Source organism: Miscanthus floridulus, chromosome 17 (genome assembly GCF_019320115.1).
Source record: "Miscanthus floridulus cultivar M001 chromosome 17, ASM1932011v1, whole genome shotgun sequence".
In the NCBI taxonomy this organism is placed as follows: domain Eukaryota; kingdom Viridiplantae; phylum Streptophyta; class Magnoliopsida; order Poales; family Poaceae; genus Miscanthus; species Miscanthus floridulus.
In genome coordinates, this window is record NC_089596.1 from 101,553,501 (window position 1) to 101,576,499 (window position 22,999).

Here is a 22,999-nt window from a genome sequence, read left to right on the forward strand (position 1 = left end):
GAGGGCCCGGCAGGGCGTGGGTCCAAAAGGACTTTGTTACCCCTAGCGGCTGTTCTGGGTCGTCCGCCGCAACGTACTCCCAGGACCGACGGTGGCTAGGCGCCACGTCGCCGATGCTGGAGCCATCGCTCCCAACGTCGTCATCCATGATGTCGAGGAAATAGGTGGGAGCGTAGCTCGCCATCCCCACAAACTCAGACGTGAGAGGGTGCGGCGCCAGCACCTTTTGGAGTCCCCGGGCGTATGCGTCCGCGGAAGACGTGAGGCCATAGGGGAACCGGTCATATGGCGGAGCAGGGTTTGAGCAGAGAGTTTGCTCGGAATGAAGCGCAGATGCCGCGCCGTCGAAGTCGCGTGTCCCGGAGTCGATGGAGGACGTCCCTCTGACAGGTGCCGGGTCACAAGCCTCCTCGCGGAGGTGGAGTACGCCGAGCTGGTCGGCGACGAAGTCTAGGCTCCCGAAGCGAAAGGCCTGGGCTGGCTCGAAGACGGGTGGAACCCGCATCCTGACGGGCGAGAGTGCGGGGAACTCCAGCGAGCCGAAATGAATCGTATCACCCGAGCCCGCCACGGCGGGGGTCGCGAAAAAATGGGCCATCCGATGACCAAAAGATGTTGAACGTACAGCGTCTTCCCCACGAACAGCGCCAACTGTCGGTGCAGAAAGTGACCAACTAGTAAATATTTGTAGTTTTGCTGCACGTTGTGATCGGAGGTGGCTTAGCGCTCAATGACACAGGATTTATACTGGTTCAGGCAATGTGCCCTATGCCCAGTTGGGGTCGGTCGGTGACTTTATTCCTGAGCCCAGGCGCTCGAAGTCTGTAGTGGGGGTACAAACGAGAAGGAGAAAGGAGGGGGTGTACAAGAGGTTCGGTTGGCTCCGACTCGATGGGTTGCGGTCGGAACTTGGTGGTCCTGTGGTTGTAAGGTGTTGATGTCGATCTAGTGAGTCTGAGCTTCGTGAAGTCGATCCCCTCGTCGGAGGGAGCGCATCTCCTTTTATAGATGAAGGGGATGGCTTTACAGGTGAGAGGGAGAGAGTACGGATATTTCTAAGCCTTGCTGCCTACGGTGATGAAAACTGGATAATGGTTGACGCCCCCCAATACTGTCGATGTCGATGTAGGATGTCAGATGTGCACGGAGGGTCGAGCTATCTTCTTCAGGAAGGATGGACGCCGGTACCTGCAAATACTTCTTGATGTCTAGTGGCATATGAGGAGTCGCGCTATGTTCACCCGGTATAGTAAATCCTGGAGCCCATACTGCGATCGATGTCCAGAGATACGCGGGGGCTTACCATATGGGAGTTTCTAGTGGCCCCTACAATACTTTGTGTCAGGGTACCTGCAGAGCACTGTTTCGTGCAGGGTATGGTCACTGGTACAGTAGTTTTGACTTGTGTGCCATGTCTTGCCTTTCTTCGCACGTCTTTTGGTTTCTTCCGAACGGGGAGCCCCCGGTCGAATGGCTCCAGTCGGCTCTCGGTGCACCGGTCGGAGAAGAGCAGTGAGTAGGCTTCCCACGAGCCCCCGACCGTGGGGTCGGAGTAGGAAGCAGCGTTTTGAGCCAAGCCTTCCGATTGGAGAGACTGCTTGAAGACGGCTGGTGTGCAAAGCGAGTGCTCCGGTCGGAGAGGTGGGCCGAAGAAGTTGACGAGCGGACGCCTGTTCTTAAGGGTAGACCTTCCGGTCGACGACCGGACTACCCTTCCGGCCTGCTGTGTTTTTAGCTTTTTGGGCCGGCCCATGAAATATATGTTGTTTTCCTGGGCCGAGCCCAGGCGTGGAAGCCATTCCTCAAGGGACTCCGGGTTTATGAATCCGACAATAGCGTTACATACATGGATACAAATTGTTAACTCGAACAGACAATGTGAACATATTCGCCCAGAGAAGCTCTCCAGTCGATTGAACAACTGAGGCATTGCATTGAAAGATGCTTCAAGTGTTAAGTCCTGCGTGCATTTTGATCAAGGCTTGCACTTGGAAACTTTTCTTTCTTCATTCTACTGCAGATAACTCCAGCAAGGACTGCACCTACACATGATTAATTGATTAGGTACCCATTGTCAGTAGAACCAAATTTCATTACCAACGTAACGAAATTACAAAGTTCAAAGGTTCAACAGTACTACCGCCCACAAACCACATACCCTATCCTAAGGCACTGAACACCAAGGGCTCAGAATGATTGGGACCAACCAAACAAAGACTGCAAGCCAACAGAGGCTGCCAAACAAGTTCAAAAGTATTTATAGTAACGACTGACATACTGCACGCAGGCAGGCAAAGAGACTCTACATGGCGCGATCATCGAGAGCCATGGGCTGCCGATCCTCCGTGTTTCCTTCTCTTGATCACTCATGCACTGTCATCTAATAGTAGAGTATGTCATGAACTCCCTGGAAGTGAAATGAAATGGCTGGGCGGGAACAGGATTCCTGAAACAAGAAAAAGCATAAAATCAAGATTTTGATTGTACATAAAATCCTATGTAGGCCATGTGGCATGAGATGGGTACAAGCATCAAATTCTATGTTAACTCTACTGTAGCTCCGTAGATCTTGGTCTAGTCAAACATACTCATGTATTACAAAAAATTAATAGACATGAAAGGCATCCAACTTACGGTCTTGGCCCATAGATCTTGATCTGTCGGATATGAGTATCCCTCCCGTTCAGATGATTGGATAAAATCGCAATTTGGAGCATAAATGTGTGGATGAATGTTTCCCTGCATACACATACCCAAAAACCATAGTAATATATCTGTCTACATTACAGAAGTAAAATCAAGTAGTACAAGGTTTAAACATAGTGTCCCTTCCACTAACTTTTTAAAACAGTTTCACTTCCTCAATTATTATGATGGCAAAATTCTTCAAGCATTCACTAGATAAAATATTTTAACTCTTTCCTGGTGAGATTGTGACTTCGGCACTACTACTCGGGAGGAGGAAGATGTTAGTTTGGAAGATCAAGTAGTGCCTAGGAAGGATACATTTCGATATTTAGGATCAATGCTACAGAGGGACGGGGATATTGATGAAGATGTTAGCCATAGAATTAAAGCAGGGTGGATGAAGTGGCGGCAAGCGTCTGGTGTCCTATGTGACAAAAGGGTACCACAGAAGCTAAAAGGCAAGTTTTATAGGACGGCGATTAGACCTGCTATGTTGTATGGTGCAGAATGTTGGCCTACGAAAAGACGACATATTCAACAGCTAAGTGTCGCGGAAATGCGTATGTTGCGTTGGATTTGCGGTCATACAAGAAGGGATCGAGTTTGGAACGATGATATACGTGAGAGATTAGGGGTAGCGCCAATTGAAGAAAAGCTTGTCCAACACAGATTGAGATGGTTTGGACATGTGCAACGGAGACCTCCAGATGCACCGGTGCGTAGTGGAATCCTAAGTCAGGATAGTAACGTGAAGAGAGGCAGAGGAAGACCGAAGTTGACTTGGGTAGAGGCAATAAAAGGAGACTTGAAAGGATGGAATATACCCAAAGACTTAGCCTTAGATAGGAGTGCTTGGAAGATAGCTATTCACGTGCCTGAACCTTGATTGCTTCTGTTGGGTTTCAACTCTAGCCTACCCCAACTTGTTTGGGACTTAAAGGCTTTGTTGTTGTTGTTGTTGTTGTTGTTGTTGTTTCCTGGTGAGATTATAGATGCAGTATTATCTGCCTCAAATGTGTCAGTATCTGACAACAAACCTGACACGATATCCAAGTCTTTTCAAATTTAACACAAAGATTCAAACAATAGGAACAACATTAGCATTATCACCAAAACAACAAACCAAGGCTGTCAGCTTAAGTCTGCACATTTGTATGTATAAAGGGAGTATACTCATAATTTTGGGAAGTAGCATTCATCTTCAAGTTACAATGCATACAGTGGATCAGCCCCGGATAATGATATATGGACCCATCCAACTGGCTTTGCAAGCTCCACGGTTTTAATCTCCTGGAATCATGAGATATGTTCTATTGTAAATATTCAAATCATGGCAAAAATTGTCAGTTAGTATGCTCAACATTTCAATTTTCAAACGATTAGTTCAGTGCAGCAGTACTTGCAATGCGGAAGCAATTCTCTCAGGAAATGCCAGATCATATTAACTGTATCTAACTTCTAGGAAGGCACGAAATACCAGAAAAACAATCTAGTTATTACAGTGTATAAAATCAGTTCAAGCTTAGCCTCAGAATGATTACTTATTTCACAGGTTGAAACTCAGTCTCCCTGTCCTACTCAACTCGGACGAATCAACATGTAAAATCTTGCTTAAATCTACTACAGCCGACAAGCTTCTGAACATCCTTCAAACGATATCTCATGGAGAACAAGCGTACCTTGAGGTTGTGGAAGCCATCCCCGGCCCGGATGGAGATCTTGCTCGGCGTGTAGCTCTCGTCGAGCTTGAAATCCACGTAGAGCACAACAAGCTGCCGCGCAACACAGAACCAATTAATCTCAAAACCATCGGAATCACAAGACAAAGCGAATATAGCATCGCTACTGAAGCAGGCACCTGCAGCTGCACCTTCTTCTGGAACTGGATGCTCACCAGGTGCGGCTGCGCCCCATCAGACCTGAGACCAAAATCGCAAAACCCGAATCACCAACTCTGACCTTCTAGCTTCAACTAATAATTCAACAAAGGAACAAAAAAAAAATCGGTGATGAGCGGTCGCCACTGACTGCCAGTAGGTGTCGAGGTTGTCGTCGCGCAGGGCCGCGACGCCGTTGCCGGCCTTGCAGGAACTGACGCTCCACGCGGCCGTCTTTGCCATCTCCCGCATGTCCGCGTCCACAGTCAGCTCCGGGCTCCCCTTCAGCCTCCCAGCGCCTGGTGCCCCCGCTGCCGCCGGGGTCGCCGCCGCCTCCTCCTCGGTGTCGGATTCCATCGGACTAGTGCGAGGGGAAGAGTTGGGGGAAATTTTGGACGCCTTGATGAGCAGTTGCGCGGGCAAGGAAAGCGGCCCAGAAGCAGGAGAGGAGTGCAAACTTGCAGCAGGCCTTCAACAGGAATCGCAAAATGTAACAGGCTGGTCGCCCAGAGGGCAGAGCGCGCAACCTAGGTGGGCCGTGGCCTGCTACGACGTATGTGGCTTTCCTTAATCAAAATGGGCTGGTGGTTCGTCCTGGCATGCACGTGGGCTTCCACCACGCATCATTAACACGTCAATTAAAACAAAGTTTTTATTTGCCTCTGCATGTTAATACTGTTGTTAGTTCGATTTTCATCACCTTTTAAGAATTTGATATATTTCTAACAGAGTATCTATTTTGAAATCTGTATGCACCATAGCATTGTTTATAATGAAATCTATAAAACTAGACCATGATGCGTATGTTTTGAAACATTTTTTATATATTCACACCTTACGTTATATGCAAGTAGGCACTTATGTATTAAGTAAATATGCAGCAATTTATGTTGGTAATAATGCAACTACACTAAGTTGGCCGTTGCCGCGACACGGCAGTAGTAGTACAATATATCACCATTACATGCATTCTCATTTCTCGCACAACACAAGCCAGTAATGGAACCTCATCACGGTCACGGCGGTGGAAAGCATGAACAGCTGAATGAATAATAAATGAATATAAAATGAAATATCAAAACTGTGAAATAGTAAACTGTCGGAGGTGAACTGGAGAGGGTACTATCCTCCACGTGATGAACCACGCACTGCCATTTCCGTAGGTAGCAAGCACAACAACAATGAGAATCTACGTCAGCATCTTCCCCATTCACAACCTAATTCTACATCGCCACAGCACACAGCCACAAGAGCAATGCTCCAAGCAACACGAAGAAAACTTTGCTTTCTTCAAGTACAGGCCGACGATCACCCAATAACAGGCTCGCCTCCAGCTACTCTTCATGAGAAGATGGGAATGGAATGGATGACGTGTCCAGCCGAGTATGATGAGGCTGGTTAGTTGGCCGGGTGGTTGTACTTCCTGAATACTCTCTCCTGGTTCTCCCTCCACCATTCCTCGGCCTGCTGCTCCGCAAATCTCCTCTTGCTGATCGGGAAACAGCCAAGAAAAAACAAATGGTCAGCTCAAATTGTTCCTAGAAGCAAAATTTTCTTGGCACAAAATGAAAACTACCAAGTGCTTTAGAGCTATGTAATTAATGTGCTAAGTGATTGGTGGTGGTTTCTTCTCTATGCAATGACAGGAAAATGACCTACAGTAGGGTACCTGAATCTGACACGCTTGAACACTTTAGTACCATCTCTAAGCTGGATGAGTGTCACATATACCCCTGGTTCAAACTGCTCAATCAGTTGCACTTCTCCATGAGTACCAAGCTTTGGTCCTAAGTCACCATTAGCTCTCGAGCTGTTTTCCATGATACGATGGCATGGAGATTCGCTCGCCAAGGAAACAGCTGAGCTACTTGCATTTCCTGTGCTGCCGTCCTGAGACATTACGAGGTTGCTTATGCTTGCAGACTTACGATGCATACCTGTGACTTCCAGTGGACGAATACCTTGTTCCGTAAGAAATCTCGCTGAATGATTTTGCAAGGTTTTTAAGTTGTCAGCAGCATCACTGGGCACCCTATCTGCAATACTCTTGAGCTGAAGAATGAATGAACGTGATACAGTGAGCACTCCAAGACAGATCCAGTAAACATGTAAATAAAGAACCCCTATTTTATGAACCACAAAACTTATATCGAGTCAGGTTATTCAAATTTAAAAATAAGTTCTCTTAATACTACGCTTTTTCATTCGCAACAATGTTGAGGCACACCTCTATTTGTATTTTAATTGTATTATAGAAATCTTGGTACTGTAAATTGAACAGAATAAAAAGAAGCATACTATTGAGTCTCAAGTGTGCAGCATGATATGAACTTAAAATTTCAACATGCAGGCTCAAGAGCTGCATTCAGTCTTACAAAAGTAGTTTAAAAATTTACCTCATTGTCAAGAAACCTAATGAACTCCAAGACACCATTACGCCTTGAAGACTCTTCTGCAGCTATAGAGGCAGAATTTTCAGCTCTCCTTTCCGCTTTCTGCAGTTGCTCTTCTTGGGCATCACATTTTTGTTTCAATTTATTAACCTGACAAAAAAAATCGACCATTTTATCAACATCAACTATAAACACGATAAAGGCAAAAAAAACCTACGGTATTCTAAATCATACCTGAGACTGCAACTTTGAGATATCTTCATTCAGCACCTGTTTAGCCACCTTCAAGTTATCAGTGTCACTTTTACCACAAAGAGGAGTCGCTGCTGATGGACTTGGCTTCTTTGTGAGAGGAGATGGTGACATAGGCATGGCCATTGGCATTGGAGCCATTGCCATAGGCTTCAGACTAGCTGGACCACCAAATGTTGCACCAAAAGCGAGATTGTTAAAAGGTAACATGGAAGGAACCTGGGGTGCCCTCATTGTGGACATAGGATCTGGTTTTATCTCGTTTCTAACTGCTTTTATCTCAGCTTGCTTGAGCGGTTCTGGTGTTGATCCAGTTGCAAGCCTGGAAGGCCTTATTTCTGGCCTCTCTGACCTGTCTTTGCTATCAACAGAGCGACGAGCAATGGCATTTCTTTTGCTATGTGAACTGTTGCTGCTGGTCTCTGCAGCCTTAAGTTTCATGAAGCATGAATCGCATACGCGATGTGGTTTGCCAGGAGTTGGTGCCAAAGCAGCTTTCAGAACTTTTCTTGAACTACACGCATGGCAATGAACAAGCCCACAATTGTAACAATTATGTCTCTTTCTTGTGAAGCCAAATGGTTGTCTACAACCTGAGCAGACAGACTGATCAGCACCTGAAACCCACTTATGTATACAAATGCAGGTCGTGAAATTAGAACCACATGCTATACTTTTAACATGACGATCTTTTAATGCTTCCACAAGAGTTGGCTTTTTCTTATCTTCAACACCACCATGTCCCAGCCTCCCATTGGCCCCCATTCCCCATGTATATACTTCGCTTCGTGAAGTCAAGACTGCAACATGGCATGAGCCACATGAGATCTCTTCAACCAATTCTCCAGCCAGCCTATCTTGTACGGAGATAGGTTGTTTACCGTCAGATTTTGGATTCCCAAGCTGGCCATTGCTAGAGCTGCCCATTGTGAAAACATGACCAGATGTAGAGAGGGCAATGGTCATACTATGTCCACAAGCCACCTGATGGAAATTATAATCAATGAGAGATTGAACGCAAGCAGGAACAAGCCTAGCATCTTTATCCCCGAGACCTAGTTGATTCTTGTCACCAGCACCCCAGGTATATAGCTTCCTGGACATCACATTCACACCTGCCTGATTACTACCCTCCACAATCGCAGCAGAATGCCAGAGTCCACAGGCAACTTTCATTGTTCTAAATCCACTCAAAGTTTCGACTTCCTTTGGATATGCAATAGTTTCACGATTCCCATGTCCAAGAGCACCAAATGTTCCATCACCAAAAGTGAACACTTTACCACTTGATGTGGTCAGTGCTGAATGCCATGAGCCGCATGAAACAGACAATACCTGAACCCCTTCTAAAGGTCCTGAGACTCGTTTTGGAAGCCAGTGGCTAGCTCCAACACCATGTCCAAGCAATCCAGCATTGTAGTATCCATCACCCCAAGTGTACAAATCACCAGAGGCAGTTACAGCACAAGTATGGAACTCCCCGCATGCAATATATTCTACATTTGATACTGCTAAGGCTTCAACAAGTTTAGGACGACTAATATCTGCATCGGTCCCATGACCAAGCCGTCCGCCAAGTTCTTCACCCCATGCAAACACTTCTCCTTGCCTAGTAGTAAGTGCAATGTGCCTATAACCACACGCTATCTGTTGTACGTCCAAGACAACATCTGATTCAAGTGGTTTAGGAATTAAAATGTCTGCTTTGGAGCACAAATAGTTTGAGGATCCTTCTGTGGGGATCACATCAGTCCATACCTCACCCCACACATAAACATCACCAAGGGATTCAATGTCATCTTGTCCAGAACCTTGACTTGAAGAACTAGGAGCACTGGAAATACTAAGCCGGCTACTGTCTGTACTTGCTCTTAGCATATTTCCACGATCAGATACAACATCTGTTTTTGCTGAGTTGAGAGAATTGGTTGTGCTATAGCCAGCTGAGTTAAAAGTACGTGTAATACTTGAGGCAATATCTAATGTTGTATCATGAAAACTGTTATCTTGGTAATGTGATACTTCCTGAAAAACATAAAGAAATGCTTAGCTTGAAAATTCTGCAACACTTGATCAAAGGTAAGGAACAGTAGAGTCTGGGGCAGTCCAGCTGATAAAAGAAAGGTCAAGTGGATAAACTACTAAGTACTACTTTATTAGAGGCTAACTACTATGCGGAATAAATAAGAACCAAATAGCCCCTCACCCCCCACCCCTTGTTTTGTTTGTCAAAGGTACCATAGATCACATACATGCTTATCCTTATGACTTTGTAAACATATAATGACATATGTGTGCATCGATCAAAATACCATATTTCCTAAAGCAAACCTCACACATAGAAACCAATGTATTAATGAAATTTGAACCAATCTCAAATACTGAAAGCAAACCTCACACATAGAAAATATAAGTATTGATTTAACTGTAAAGTAAACAATGTGGCAAACTATTAGGAACATCAACTCACATCTGAGACTGATAACCTATCACTTGGACCATCAGCTGAATAACTTTTACGGCATGAAGTAATAAGTGCCTCAAGTGTTGAAAACCAGACCTCAACTTCTGCTTGATCCTTGCAAACCTGTAGATCAGCTAGAATGTCATGTAATTAAGGTCTTCCACGAATTGTAGTAAAAGATAGATCTAAACACATAACTTCTGCCACTAGTTTAGTGAAAGTTGTCTAAATCATATATACTTAACCAAGTCAAGGGAACGTTGGCCGTTCTTGTATATCAAAGAAAATGATAGGTAGTCCTTCTCAGGGCGTAAAAACCTCCTAAATACAGCCTGCCAAGAAAAGAAGATGAATTCATGTATGTCAAATTGAAATGTCTGAGACCCCATGTCTGAATAAATTATTGGACACTAAATATTGTAGTTTGACACTAAATTATTTGTATAGCAGCAAAGTAACCATCTAACTCAGTGGAAAGTTGTGCTTTGACTTACAGTTCTCTGTCCAGGAATGATTCTAGAGACTGAAGACAGTACAAGGTGCTTCACTTTGCTATGGGAATGCCATACTAATGATGTTTCATCCTGTAATGAGAAATCATCAAAGGAATGTTATCTGTGTACAGGCACTTAAGAAGTTAAAATTGGCATAAGAACTTACACTAGAAAGTCTGAACTCACGAATCTTGGGTCTTCCCTTCCGACTGTACTTGATAAGATTACTGCCTTTTTTGAGAGTTATAAGGGCCTTTGGGGCATATGGAAATGTTAGCATTTCCAATTGACTAGGGCTTAATGACATGCTCAGGAAAATAGAATAAAAGGGACGGCATTTAGATACTCACATTATCATCTGGTGTCATCTAAACAGTAACATGTCAACATCCTATTTCAGGTAGTGGATCTTGATCACCTGCAACTGCACATGCAGGCTAACGTTGGGACCTCAGCATCACCAAGAACGGATTCAGAACAAATCAACATGAAACGTCGCTGCCATTGATATTGAAGAAAATTGTACGGTGATCATAACAATACGAAATCTCCAGATTTATCGACAACAACCAATACGTTCTTATAGGATACCGACCCATGCGCAGATAGATCTCTTAACCTCCCAATCTTGGCTGGTTCCTTTTTTTCTGAAACATTACAGAAAAATGGATTGACATTGCCAAATAGATTAACGGTGTTGTATATATGGGGGAAATAAAATAATAAAAACAAACGAAATGCAACGCGATTAATACTTAACCACGAAGCGCATAATTCTGTTCCAGACAGGATGAAAGATTTGGAATTGAGGGCGCAGAACGAAATGCACAATCCATCCGACGCAAGCCCCCGTCTTGCATGCTTACCAGCAAAATAAGAAATCAATCGGAGTCCGGATGGATCTTCACTCCGCGCCAGTCTAGAGGGGACGAGGACGACGAGAGAAGGGCGGGGAGCGAGGTTGGGGTGGAAGGACACATTGATCTGCATGGAGGGAGAGGGAGGCGTGTTCGGCGGGGAGGGCGGGGAGGAGGAGCATAACGATAGTTGGGGAAGGAACGAGTGGTCTGCGCGATCGGTTGAACACGGTCGGGTTGTCGTTGAACAGGTGGTCAATTGGCTATTGTGGCTCAAGTGCTCATTGAAGTCTTGGTGCTTATATAAACTGGAGCGTTTTTGAGTTTTTAACGCAAATGCATATGAATTCTTAAAAACTAAATAAAAGAAAAAACACAATAAGAAGGGTCCTAGCACTAGCGAAGCTAGAATTTTTTTTTTGTCGTCATTATACAGTCTCGTACTAAAATTAATTGGCACCGCCGCATTGACAGAGCTACGTATAGACTATTGTGGTCACCGGATCCCCACCTGTATAAAATTTTCACTATCACCTTCTTGTCATCCACTAATAATAGCAAGCATCACTAACAAATGAAGTATTTTTAACCACTAGTAGAACTAGTAGGCAGCCGCGAAATGAACGAGTGCAAGGGTGTTTCGCGTTGCCTGTCCTCAACTGCTGATGTGCTTTACTCACTACTCTTCGTCTCGGGGTCACCGTTGACATCCGCACTCACCATGCAGGGCATGGTATTTCATACATCAACCGCCCACCATAATATCAAATAGCACATTGTGTATTTTATCAAGCATAGAGTGCCCATCGAAAAATACGATAGAATGTAATAAAAATATCTACTAATTTTGGAAATATAGGCACAACACGCAAACACTTACATAACACAACGCACACTCACTCTATGTTTATAAGCATCTTTAAGAGTTTAGACCAATAAAATTTGAATCAACGAAGCCACTGCTAATGGACATGTCATCTAACATAATTCATACCATAAAAAATAGTTGGTCGAAAGAAAACGAGTGTTGCTCGTGCTGAGTCAACTTCGACCTCGAGTGGGTAAGTTCAACGAGAATAAACCTACGCTCGATTCACAAATAAAGATGCAGATTGTAGGAAGTAGTTCAGGTGCTCCTACATGCCACCATATGGTACTGCATGGAAATGACCACAAGAATTATATGAAAAGCCCCAACTAACATATGAATTGATGCTTAATGTTGTATGGTTGCTTATGTAATTTTAATATGACCATAGCTTAAAGTTGTGTGCATATGTTGGGTCGCGCGTTGTGTACCCAATTATGTTTATTCCTCTTAATACAATGATACATGGCTCTCTTGCATATCCGTAAAAAAATAGATAATTTACTCGTCCATGTGTTATGCAAAAGCTGAGCTCAAAAATATTAAGGAGAGACAAAAAAAGAAGAGAAAGCAACCTGTGAACAGTGGCAGGTGTCTAAAGACAGATGGGTTGTTCAGTCTTCGACTAGTTCCCTTCTTTCTTTCTTCCTTGCTGTAGTTCAGTCTCAAAATTTGCGTAAACATGGATGAATATCTGAGATAAATTCATTTCTACTGTAATTTTGTACTATGTACTTTTGAGGTGCTATATACCATGGCTTTGGTAGCTCAGAAGATTAAAGGAGACCTGCTGCAAAAGAATCCACAGGTCTCGTTTGCTTAACTGACCCAGACCCAGCAGCAGGCCTTGTTGAGAGCCCAAGTTCATTTTGCAACGGTTTGGGATTTTGGCCCATCCAGACACACAGCTTCTGTCTGAATTTTTCTCTCTGGAAGACACACCACAGCGCCTGATAAATGTGCGCTATGATTCTTGAATTTGTTTAAGGACCACTTGCCAATTTTATCTGTGTCTATTGCCTGCTCATGACGCGCGGGTGACACACAATCGCAGGCTGCAGTTGCAAACCTGCAGAGCATGGGCAGTGCGAAGGCGACGGGACGTGACCCAAATGGTGAGGTCCCCGGCCGTTACACCCAACCCAACCCCAGCAGCACCTCGCGCTCGCCTGATGGTTGTGGAATTGACCCGCTGGCCGCCGCTCTGCCCCTCTCCTAGCCCAGTCTCAACGCACACAGACATAACACCTCACCAAAGACTCGTCGACTTGAGTAATCCTCGTCGGTCCACGAAGCACGAGCTTATAGTACCTTCCTAAACTGCGTTCGTTGGTTGTGTGCTGCAGACTCCAATAAAATGGTCTGAAACAGTCGCTCCTGTTATGCGGTCGAGAGAAAACACACACACACAGAGACGACGTGTTCTCTCCTGTGCTGCCCCGGAACGGCCCTCTTTTTGCCTGTCATTTGTGTTCAGGATTCAGGAACAGTCAACAGGCAAGTTCGTTCAACCTTCACCTGTGGAGGCGTGGAGGCTCATCCGCTGATCCACTGCTGATCCGCAGTCACAGCACACCGCACCACACCAGCCGGGAATGACTTGGAAAGTTCTTAAAACGAGGAGGAAATTAAAGCAGCCAAAGGAGAGCGGACTAGTGCCTGACTGCCACGGCCAGTCGGACGGCCACTGGTCCTCCCTCCAGCCGCCGCGCCGGCCCTTTTTGTGCGTCACGGCCAGCGTCAACAGCGGGCATGCTGGTTAAGCGCTGACGCACCACGCAGCTTCGATTTTCTTTTGGAAAAGTCGTAGCTTTCTAGTTTTGCCACCTTCTAGTTCTATTCGCTGGAACGGGGCCCATGGTTCCAAGAAGTCTCTCTCGGGGTCGGGGGCTGACCTGAAGAACGCTGACCTCGACGGGTGACGCTACGCGTGACGCCGGCTTACGTAACGACTGATCGTTGCTGCGTGGGTTGAGATTGTGGGACCTCAACCAACTAGCCTAACATTTGAGCAAGTCAGATTAGGCGATGAGATGATTCCCGTCAGCCAGAGCGTCGTTTACGACTGCAGCGTGGTGCCTACCTGTGCAAATGTGCAATGCGGTTGCGAATCTGCAGCCCGTTTGGTGGCTCTGCACTTTGTGCCTTTTGTCTGGTCTGGTCCCTTTGGGACGCTGTACACCTGGACAGGTCTCTAGATGCAGCAAGGGCCACGGCCACCAATCCTCACTGCCTCCAGACTCCCTTCAGGACTAAGGAACGACCCTTGGAGGAACTTCGTTCGGATCAGTTCGATCAAAGCGCAGCAAAGGCAAGGGGAATTCCTGAAGTGGTAACTGACGACACATGCATGCCAAGTTTGTTGACAGTTCGAGCTGGCACCTGGCACCCAGAAGAATTCTTGGCTGCTCTGCTCTGGCTTGCTCCATAAGAAGCGCTTCTTTCTTGAGGGCTACTACTCCCTGTATTGAAGTCTGTGGAGAGGAGTGCAATCGGTATGTGTGTGAACGCAAGACTTGAACTACTCCGTGTTCTAGTCAATGCGTTTTCTAGCATTTACAGGCTGGTCAACTGATCTCCAGCTGCAGAACATGTTGAGTTCACTATACATACAGTAAACACATTGTCAGCGGTAATAAACCGTTTGTAGAAAAAAGATCACTGCCTCAGACAAAACAAAAACAAAAAAGGATCTAGAAAGCACACACATGTCAGCGGTGAGCTCATCCAAAGCACCTGGACAAGTGTCATGGTGGTTCACATCACAACAGATCCCACACACAAAGCCTCCCCCCAGCTTTCCTGCCAACAACCAAGCAGACGTGTTTACGTGTACGACAGCGTCTCTGGGATATACTCCTACCTCTCGCGCTCTCGCTGCAGGGGACTCTGTCCGGGGCGGTCACTGATCACACACACCACACGGCCGCGTGCCACTTGGCCGGCGTCGCGCGCGGACAGGTCGCGGCACCGCGTCCATTTTCTTGCTGAGGAAAAAAAAATCTCTAGAAGCCGGGGGCAGCGGCAGGGACAGGGACGACGACGAGACGCCACATGACACGAATCGAGCGCGTTTCTGGAGATGGAAATATGGAATGGAGGTGAGGTTGCTGGGCTCGCCTGCCGCCTGCGGCGAGAGCCAGATGATGGGGGTCGCGGCCCGGGCGCCCGGCGTGTTGTGCTGCTTGCCACATTTGTCGGCAACTCCCAGAGTTGCTGACAAAATGTCCAAGCTTTTGGCATTGGACGTTGCTTTGGGTTTGGGACATGAGGGTGGTGGATTAGATATGGTTGGGTAAGGGTTGGTTTGGATGATTGGATCTGTGACTTGTCGACGAGGTGTTAATCGGTGTCAAGGATGCTGTCACTTCATGTGTTCCGAGGATAAAAGTTTCATAGTTTTCACTCAAGGGTTACTGCATGTACGGACAACCAGCTACTGTTACTGTAAGAGTTCACGTTCGTCTTGTTCTGCTGGATAGTGATGCCGCATCATAGAATGCAACTACGTTTGGGGTGGGGTGGGGTGGGGTGGGGTGGGGTGTGGGTGTATTGGACAGGAAAATGGTTAGAGTGTCGCAGGATTTTTCAATTAAAAAAAAATCCTGTATTCAATGGTTCCTAAGTCTGTCAGTTGTGGGAGTCATCATAAGTAAAAGAAAAAAGGGGGTGACAAAATTAGAAGACGGACAGAGGAGGAAGGAAGAAAACAGGGGTCGATTTGTCTATGAAAAGTAGTTTTTACTATTTCTTCAGCAGAAATATCAAGATGGAGTACAATCGGGTCACTGGTGAAATTCGCATAAACATCTAGCTGCTGCTGATGCGCATAAGCATCATCCGCAGCTCCTACATTGTGCACAGGATCATTGCCAACATCCAAGTCAGCGTCAAAATGCTCAGCCTCCAGTTCAGCTTCAGATTCGTCTCCCCAGAAATATTCATAGCTCGTCGTCTCCGCTGCCGGCGCAGCCACGGGTGCCTCACGGTGCACCTGCTCCGATGATGTCGCCACCGCCGTGCTGGGAATTTCACATTGCGTGGTTGGAAATTTCACTTCTTGGCCAGCGGCGGCGGCGGCGTCAGAAAATTCTGAGGAACCGCTGCACACTTCGATCCAACTGTCGTCGGATTCCCAGTCCGGCAAGGCCGAGCAGGGGCCTTCCAGTGCCCTGATCCTGTCGGCTGCGCTCTCTGGAATCTCCTCAACCTCCTCCTCCTCATCTTCCTCCTCGTCTGACTCCCAAAATGCGGCATCCAGCGTGCTCTTGGGAGACACCCACTTGGGCTTTGCATCCTCTGCTTTGCCGGCGGACGCCAAGAACGGGTGCTCCAGTAGCTGCGCCGCCGTCCACCGCTCGCTGGCCTCTCGCCTCAGGCACTTGTCCAGGAAATCCTTGGCCTCCGCCGAGAGCCACTCCGGCGCCTCCGGCACGGCGTCCGTGTACCCGATGAGGCGCACCGCGGCGAGCACGTCGTCCACGTGCGTCCACGGGGCGCGCCCGGTGGCCATCTCGATGACGGTGCATCCCAGCGCCCAGACGTCGGCGGCGGGGCCCTGGTCCTCCCCGCGCGCCACCTCGGGCGCCATGAACGCCGGGGTGCCGCCGATGGGGCCCCTGCTGGAGCCCGCTCTCCTCGCGCACCCAAAGTCCGCGAGCATGGCGCGGCCGTCGGCCCCGATCACCACGTTCCTCGCCTTGACGTCGCCGTGCACCACGGCCGCCTCCTCCCCGTGGAGGTACGCGATCCCGCGGGCCACATCCGCCGCGTACGCCCGCACGGCGGGCTCCTCCAGGCGGCCCCCGTTCCGGGCCACCGCGTCGGCCAGCGAGCCGCCGGGCGCGAACTCGAGGAGCAGCTGGAACTCCTCCTCCCCTCCCGCGGCGGCGCGGAAGCCCAGGCAGGGGAGCACGTGCGGCGAGCGGAGCGAGGCCATGATCCCGCCCTCGCGCCGCAGCTGCGCCGCCGCCGCCGTCGTGCCGCCCGGCGCCGACTTGACGGCCACGAGCTCGCCCTCGCCCGCCGCGAAGAGCGACACGACGGCGCCCGACGCGCCGCGGCCGAGCGTTCGGAGCCGCGTCAGGCGGCGGCCGCTGATCCCGGCGTCCGTCATCATCTGTGGCCTGTGGGTGTGGATTCGTGATCCCACTGGGTTTCTTTCGGTTTCTTGGGGCTAGGTCTCGGGCAATGCAATTGGAGTCTGCGTGGCCGCGATGCCGCCGATCCGGCTGCGACCGCGTATTTATAATCGTGGGTTGGGGGAGGCCGAGGCCGAGCCGAGTTCGGTGGCGCGGTCGCGAGAGCACGTGAGGAATGCGGTGACGCGGGGGCGGGGGCGGGGCGGGAGAGGCCGAGCCGAGTTCGGTGGCGCGCTCCGCTCGCCGCGTGCGGTGACTGACTTGTGGGCCGCGCAGGGCGGATCCTGATCGGTCGAGATATTTGGACACGTGGGACGCACCGAACGTGGGTTTTTGCCGGCAAAGCACAAGTGGAAAACGAGGGCGAAATGGTTATTTGGGGCTGCAGGCTGCTGGATGCAGGGCACACTACGCGTGTCGGTTCCGAGAGGAAGCTTCTTGGGTTTTATCTGTGGTGCGGTAAACCGCGACATTTGCATAGTCCCATGGATACCAGGAAACAAAGTTATCTAGAGGTATCAAAGCCAGAGATAATATGGCGCCTAAAGTACAAAAAAAATTATGCAAGGTGCAGCCGAACAGGATATTGCAGCATTTATCTAGTTCAATGAATATGCATGAAAAAAGTTATCTAGAGTTTGTCGGCATCGAAGCCACAAATAACAAGACACCATAGAAGTGCATCAAAGGTGTTGGCTGTAGATCTGAGTGTGGATGCATCGATAGAAAGAATAGAAATATGTAAAATAAGTGTCGTTGTCAACGCATAACATGTGTGGAGGAGGAAGAGCACAAGACCTTTAGTCCACTTGATAGTATTTAGGATTGTCGGATTGTTTAATGGAAAGGGATTTTGGCGACGCCCAAAATATCCATAGGAAAAAATGTCATAGCTGTATTTTGCTTATACATGGAGCATGAAATGCCTAAGAAGATAACGCTATGTAGTCAATTTCACTACTCATACAAAAATATAGTTCATTATCTAATAGCTCATGTTAGAGACGTGTTTGGGTAGCAGTGATATCCTTATGGGCATCAAATTCCTTTTCTTTTATTCAAAATGGTTCTGCCAAGCTTTTATTAATAGAGAGAGAGAGAGGAGAGTATCAGCATCAGAATCCTTTTTGGGTGTTGTTGGGAAGATTTGAAGAACTCGTAAAGCAATGTATCTTGCTTTTTTTTTAGCACTGAGTCCCAACATGAGGTGTTCAAGAAAAAAATCATGCAAGATGAAGCTAAAGAGAATAGTATGACATTTGCTACTTCAATAAATGTGCGTAAAAAAGTTATCTAGAGTTTTTTTTTTGGCATCGGAGTCACAGCTAACAAAGACACCATAAAAGTGCACTGTATGTGTTTCTTTAGATGGGAGAATAGATGTTGTTTAGATCTATGGCGGTGGAAGAGCAAAAGATATTCAGGATTGTTGTTTTGTTGCACAAAAAGGGGTTTTGGTGACGTCCAAAATATCCATAAGAAAAACAATGTCCTAGCTGTATTTTGCTTATATGGAGCATAAAATGCCAAAGGACCGATAAGTAGGTAACACTACATAGTCAATCCTGTAACACCCCGGTGTTACGATCTTATTTAGCACCGCGGTTTAGGCCTCGGAAAAATTTCCAGAACGAGTTTCTCGGATTTTAAATATTGAGCTTATGTTTTAGATGCCATTTTTTTAGCAAACTAAACTGAGCAAAGTAATTAAATAACGCTTAAAGATTTTGTCTCTGTGGGTTAGGGCGAAGTATGAACTTTTGCGTGAAATAATTACTGGTGGAAGTTAATCGAGCTCAAAACTTAAAAACGAAATAGAAATATAAATGTGAGTGCCGCTGGCCACTCGTCCCACCTGCCTCGCTTAGTTGACCGCGCTGTGCACGCTGGTCATTTCACTACGTGGCCTACGAACGTCGCCTGTGTCGGGATCTATAGCACCCCGTTTTCGCGTGGCCACGGCATCGTGCAGTGCCCGCCACCCTTGTGCACTGTGCGTTTCTCCTTTTTCCAGCATCCGGTCGGCTCTCGACTCTCACGCCTCGTCCCTCGTACCGGACCCCCCCTTCCCTCTCCTTTCTTTCTTCTTTCGGGGAACACGGTCGCCCGCACGCTTGCCTCGTCGAGTGGACCCCCTCTACTCCCCTTCATTTCCCCCTCCGCCGCTCACGCAAGAAGCACACCATGTTCGACCTTATCTCCACGGCATGAAGCGCCTGTGTATCCCATCCACTCCGCCTCCACTTCTGGTGTGTTGCTCCCCACCTCCGTTCGCCTCTATAAAATCCCCTTGGTCCTTGCTCTTCTTCTTCATCCCCATCCACTTCAATCCGAGCAGAGCTACGAAATCCAGTCGACATTGTGAAGCTAGGTTCGTCAGTCTGAGGTGTTGGTGTAACCTGAGGAGAAGAAAGGATCTGGTTCGTCGAAGAAGTTCAATTTCCCTTTTGGGTAGTTAATCTAGGGGTTCGCGATGTTTTACTTCTCCGTCGACTGTTTCTGGATCTGTTGGTGCTACGCCATGTTTTGGATCAGCAGGACTCGCTCAGAGGAAAAGGAAGACTCGGCACCTTCGAAGGACCTTCTTTGCCTCTGGTTTTTCTTTTTTTCTCTCATCTGTAATCCCTGTTTTCCCTTGGTCTATAAAAGGGAAGGCATGGCACCCCACTAAGGGGACCGATCAATAGAACACACCACGCATCACATAACACACAGCTGAGCAGCAACAAAGCTCTTAGCGTCATTTTCGACCTTTTCCATCAGAGACTTGGGACATGTCCCTCTCTCGCCCGTTTATAACCCCTACTACGAACCTTTCAGTGCTAATAACACGAGCAGCAGCCACAAACTGGACGTAGGGACATTCTGCCCGAACCAGTACACACCATGTGTCTTTTAGCATACCATCCGAGTCCAACGCGTAATTATACAAATTTACTCGTTGGTGTTTACTCGAAACACCGACATTATTATTGGAAATTAAAGATTTCGTCTAGGTTATCCCACCATCACCAATTACGCATCAAAACAGATCGAAGTAATCCATTGCAATAACACGCAGAAGCCTCTGAGAATTAGATGAGCTAATTTGGATGCCTTGTTAGGCAGCCACGTAACGATTTGCTCTCATCAGGCCACGCTCATTTGTCATCGCAACTCTCGCCACGTTTATCAGCTGATGCAAGCCATACAACCCCGTGGTTGACCCAACCTCGCTACCGCTTAATTAGCTCCTTCAGCTTCTTTCCCCCAGCTGCAGCCGGGTGTGCTGCCAGAGTGCCATGCCATGCCACATTGCCATCTGTTTCCGGCACGCCTGGTGCCCGGGAGTTGGCGGAGCACAGGTTGGTAGGTTCAGCCGAACAGCGGTCTGCTGCACGCACACCCGGCGCTTTGACAAGTGTGGCGCGGAACCGGTGTCTGGTGCCGCGCGCTGATCTCCTCCTTTTCTCAGTGCAGAGACTGGAAAGAACACACTTGTCCTTCGCAGGATCCGTGGTTGAACGTTAACGTGTGGCGGCAGCTACGCGGCAGGACAGATCTGACCCCTTCGTTCATGTGTCCAGCTTCAGCCTGTGTCGGTCGTTGTTTATCCCCGTACGGCAGAGCCGGTCCAGCCCGGACAGCGCCAACACTAGTAGCCCAAAAAAAAACAGCACATGTGGGCAGCGCGAGGCGCAGCCATGTGGCTCACGGGGCCGCTAGCCGAAGCGAGGAGAAGAAGAGCGAGGGGTGGTGGTGCCGTGGTGGTGCGGGAGGACACGCAGAACGATCGAGCTATCCAGTTGGCAGTTTGGCGCGGCGCTGGCGTGACGGAGGATATCGGGCAGGCGATCGGTCCAGGAGATACGGCACGGCACACGCCAGTCGCCAGCCAAACCCAAAAAAAACACAAGTGCGAGTTCGGTGAGCTGCACGCCACCACGGCACCACCACACCTGCTGCTGCGTGCCGGCTCGATCTCCATCGCCGCCTCATGATTGGCCGCCCCCGTCGGACGCCGTTGCAGGCTTGCAGCCTCAGGCTCTTTTTAGATTCCAAAAAATTCATCTTAAAGTGTCACATCGAATCTTATGGTACATACATGGAGTACTAAATATAGACGAAAAACAAAACTAATTGCACAATTGGATGAGAAATTACGAGACAAAACTTTCAAACCTAATTAGTTCATAATTAGACACTAATTACCAAATACAAACGAAAATGCTACAGTACCCAAGATAAAAAAATTTGCCACCTAAACGCGCCCTCAGCCGCAGCCGCAGCCCTGTGTTGACGCCAACCGCTGATGGGGGGCTGCTGAGCTGGTCAATCTCGCACAGGATCCAAAGCCTCCGTCCGTCGGTACGTACTAGTAGTACTCTACAGTAGTAGGGGTAGCACGCAACGATTAGCTACGGCTTTGTTTATTTGAGCTCATCATTAGCTATCGGTTTTGGGGGACCATGGGGCCTAATGATTGTTCTGGGTGGGACGCTTGTTTTTATATTGGCTCCGGATATATTTGTCAGGGCCAACTGTTGCTGTAAGTAGCAAAATTCAGCCCCCCTGTTCTTCAAGAACAAACTGCAGTAACATTTACTTGACTGGGTACCAAGATCCGTCGCAAATTATGGTGTCATGATGATGGAAGTTTCTTACTGTGTCTCTACACAGAAAGTCCATTACTGTAGATTACTAGTATTAAGTGCCTGACTGGCTACTAATTAGAAGTTGACACGAGTACTACTACTAAGATTACGTCTTAAGTTACATTACACCACTGCTGTAATAGTCTGTAGTCTGTCTGCCTATCAGGTACTACCAGGTGCACTTGGCCTTGCTTGGCTCGCAAGAAGCATTTCAGTTTAGCCGCACTCATGTATATAGAACTAAAATATGTGTGACTACTCCTACTCCTACTCCTACTCCTAAATTAATGAAAATCATGTCGTTTCACGGGATCCTGAGACGCATGACTCCTCCGCCGCGTAATCCATCCAGCACTCTTGATGCGTGATCGCCGAGACGGCGATTTAGACGCTGCATTGCATCAGGACGCGCCCGTGACAGCGATCGGATGGACTCCCAAGTAATTAACCGTCCGGATCTCTCTCCGGCCCTTGAAGATTATTCCTTCCCTCGGTCCGTTGCTTGGAAGGGAGGGGAAAGGTGGCGAAAGCAACAGAAAAGCACCCGGGGAAAAGGCACTCAGCAGCCGGCGAGTCAGCACGAGCACCCGGGGCCGGCGGGGGTAACCGGAAGAAAAGCCGCGGGCTCGCTCAGTCGCTCTACCTCTACTGCTCTGCTCGGGTGAGCTGACGACAACCAGATGATGGCAACGGACGGGCGAGGCAGCGGCGGCGGCGGCACATGCATATCCCATATATCCCGTATATATCCGCGTAACGCCCGCCGGGCACTCGTGGACGGCGGTGCGTGGACCGTGGCCTCGCACCGTGGCCCACCCGGCCTGACGCCGTCCGACTCAGAGACGTGCGGCGGTGTGCGGTGTGCTCGGTGCGGTGCCGTCCACTTGTACTCGCGCGCGGTGCGTCCATGCCGGGCCTGCTCAGTCTGACGCGGTTGCCGCCTGGGAAGATACTACCCATACCGCCGTCCCCGAATCGGTGCGAGTGCGGCGAGCCTGCTGCGGCGCGGCGGCGACCATGATATCCAGAACTCGACCCAGCGTTTCTTCGCCTTTTCAGTGATGTGACGTGACGTCCAACCATCTTGCGCCACGTGGTGTTGGATCCGTCCGGCGAGTGACCTGAGAAATCCGAACCAACGCTGCGTCCGCGTCGAACATCACACTTGTGCTGGGTAAGATTACTCCGCGACGGAGGGGATTGCTGAGGCAGGCAGCGCATCGAGCATATCGCTGGCTTCGCTTGCGTGCGTGATCAGACGGCTGGCAACCGGCTGTACGTGCCGTGTGGACCAACTGAGCTGAGCTAGTGAGCTACGCCCAACGCCCTCT

The 22,999-nt window shown here is 48.5% G+C and overlaps 3 protein-coding genes across 8 annotated transcripts; all 3 read right to left on the bottom strand.

The window, feature by feature from the left end:
- Positions 1–2,019: 2,019 nt before the first annotated feature.
- Positions 2,020–4,973, bottom strand: LOC136516480 (anaphase-promoting complex subunit 10-like). The gene is made up of 6 exons (XM_066509886.1): positions 4,717–4,973; positions 4,547–4,607; positions 4,368–4,460; positions 3,908–3,978; positions 2,635–2,739; positions 2,020–2,446 (listed from the first exon to the last, which is right to left on the bottom strand). Exons 1-6 carry the CDS (start codon positions 4,920–4,922, stop codon positions 2,377–2,379), a joined length of 606 nt encoding a protein of 201 aa, XP_066365983.1. The 5' UTR covers positions 4,923–4,973; the 3' UTR covers positions 2,020–2,376.
- Positions 4,974–5,469: 496 nt separating this feature from the next.
- Positions 5,470–11,279, bottom strand: LOC136516479 (PH, RCC1 and FYVE domains-containing protein 1-like). Of its 6 annotated transcripts, none has more exons than XM_066509884.1 (11): positions 11,035–11,279; positions 10,788–10,815; positions 10,519–10,592; positions 10,335–10,421; positions 10,169–10,258; positions 9,920–10,006; positions 9,681–9,797; positions 7,193–9,235; positions 6,962–7,108; positions 6,235–6,617; positions 5,470–6,054 (listed from the first exon to the last, which is right to left on the bottom strand). In XM_066509884.1, exons 3-11 carry the CDS (start codon positions 10,534–10,536, stop codon positions 5,964–5,966), a joined length of 3,063 nt encoding a protein of 1,020 aa, XP_066365981.1. In that variant the 5' UTR covers positions 10,537–10,592; positions 10,788–10,815; positions 11,035–11,279; the 3' UTR covers positions 5,470–5,963. The 6 variants fall into 6 exon arrangements, with proteins under 6 accessions (XP_066365981.1, XP_066365980.1, XP_066365979.1 ...); XM_066509883.1 differs by having other exon boundaries at positions 10,519–10,586; positions 10,764–10,815; XM_066509882.1 differs by having other exon boundaries at positions 10,764–10,815.
- Positions 11,280–15,539: 4,260 nt separating this feature from the next.
- On the bottom strand, positions 15,540–17,096 carry LOC136516096 (mitogen-activated protein kinase kinase kinase 17-like). The gene has a single exon (XM_066509493.1). It carries the CDS (start codon positions 17,010–17,012, stop codon positions 15,540–15,542), a length of 1,473 nt encoding a protein of 490 aa, XP_066365590.1. The 5' UTR covers positions 17,013–17,096.
- Positions 17,097–22,999: the final 5,903 nt, after the last annotated feature.

Bases quoted from the DNA above. Each gene is read 5' to 3' on its own strand.
- LOC136516480 (XM_066509886.1), bottom strand. From the start codon at position 4,922: ATGGAATCCGACACCGAGGAGGAGGCGGCGGCGACCCCGGCGGCAGCG. The intron at 4,461-4,546 runs GTGCCTGCTTCA...GTTGCGCGGCAG, and splicing joins AGAAGAAGGTGCAGCTGCAG to CTTGTTGTGCTCTACGTGGA. The intron at 2,740-3,907 runs GTATGCATTGTA...ATGTGTATGCAG, and splicing joins TTATCCGGGGCTGATCCACT to GGAAACATTCATCCACACAT.
- LOC136516479 (XM_066509884.1), bottom strand. The intron at 10,259-10,334 runs GTAAGTTCTTAT...TTCTCATTACAG, and splicing joins GTGAGTTCAGACTTTCTAGT to GATGAAACATCATTAGTATG. The intron at 9,236-9,680 runs GTGAGTTGATGT...TATGTTTTTCAG, and splicing joins ATAGGTTATCAGTCTCAGAT to GAAGTATCACATTACCAAGA.
- LOC136516096 (XM_066509493.1), bottom strand. From the start codon at position 17,012: ATGATGACGGACGCCGGGATCAGCGGCCGCCGCCTGACGCGGCTCCGA.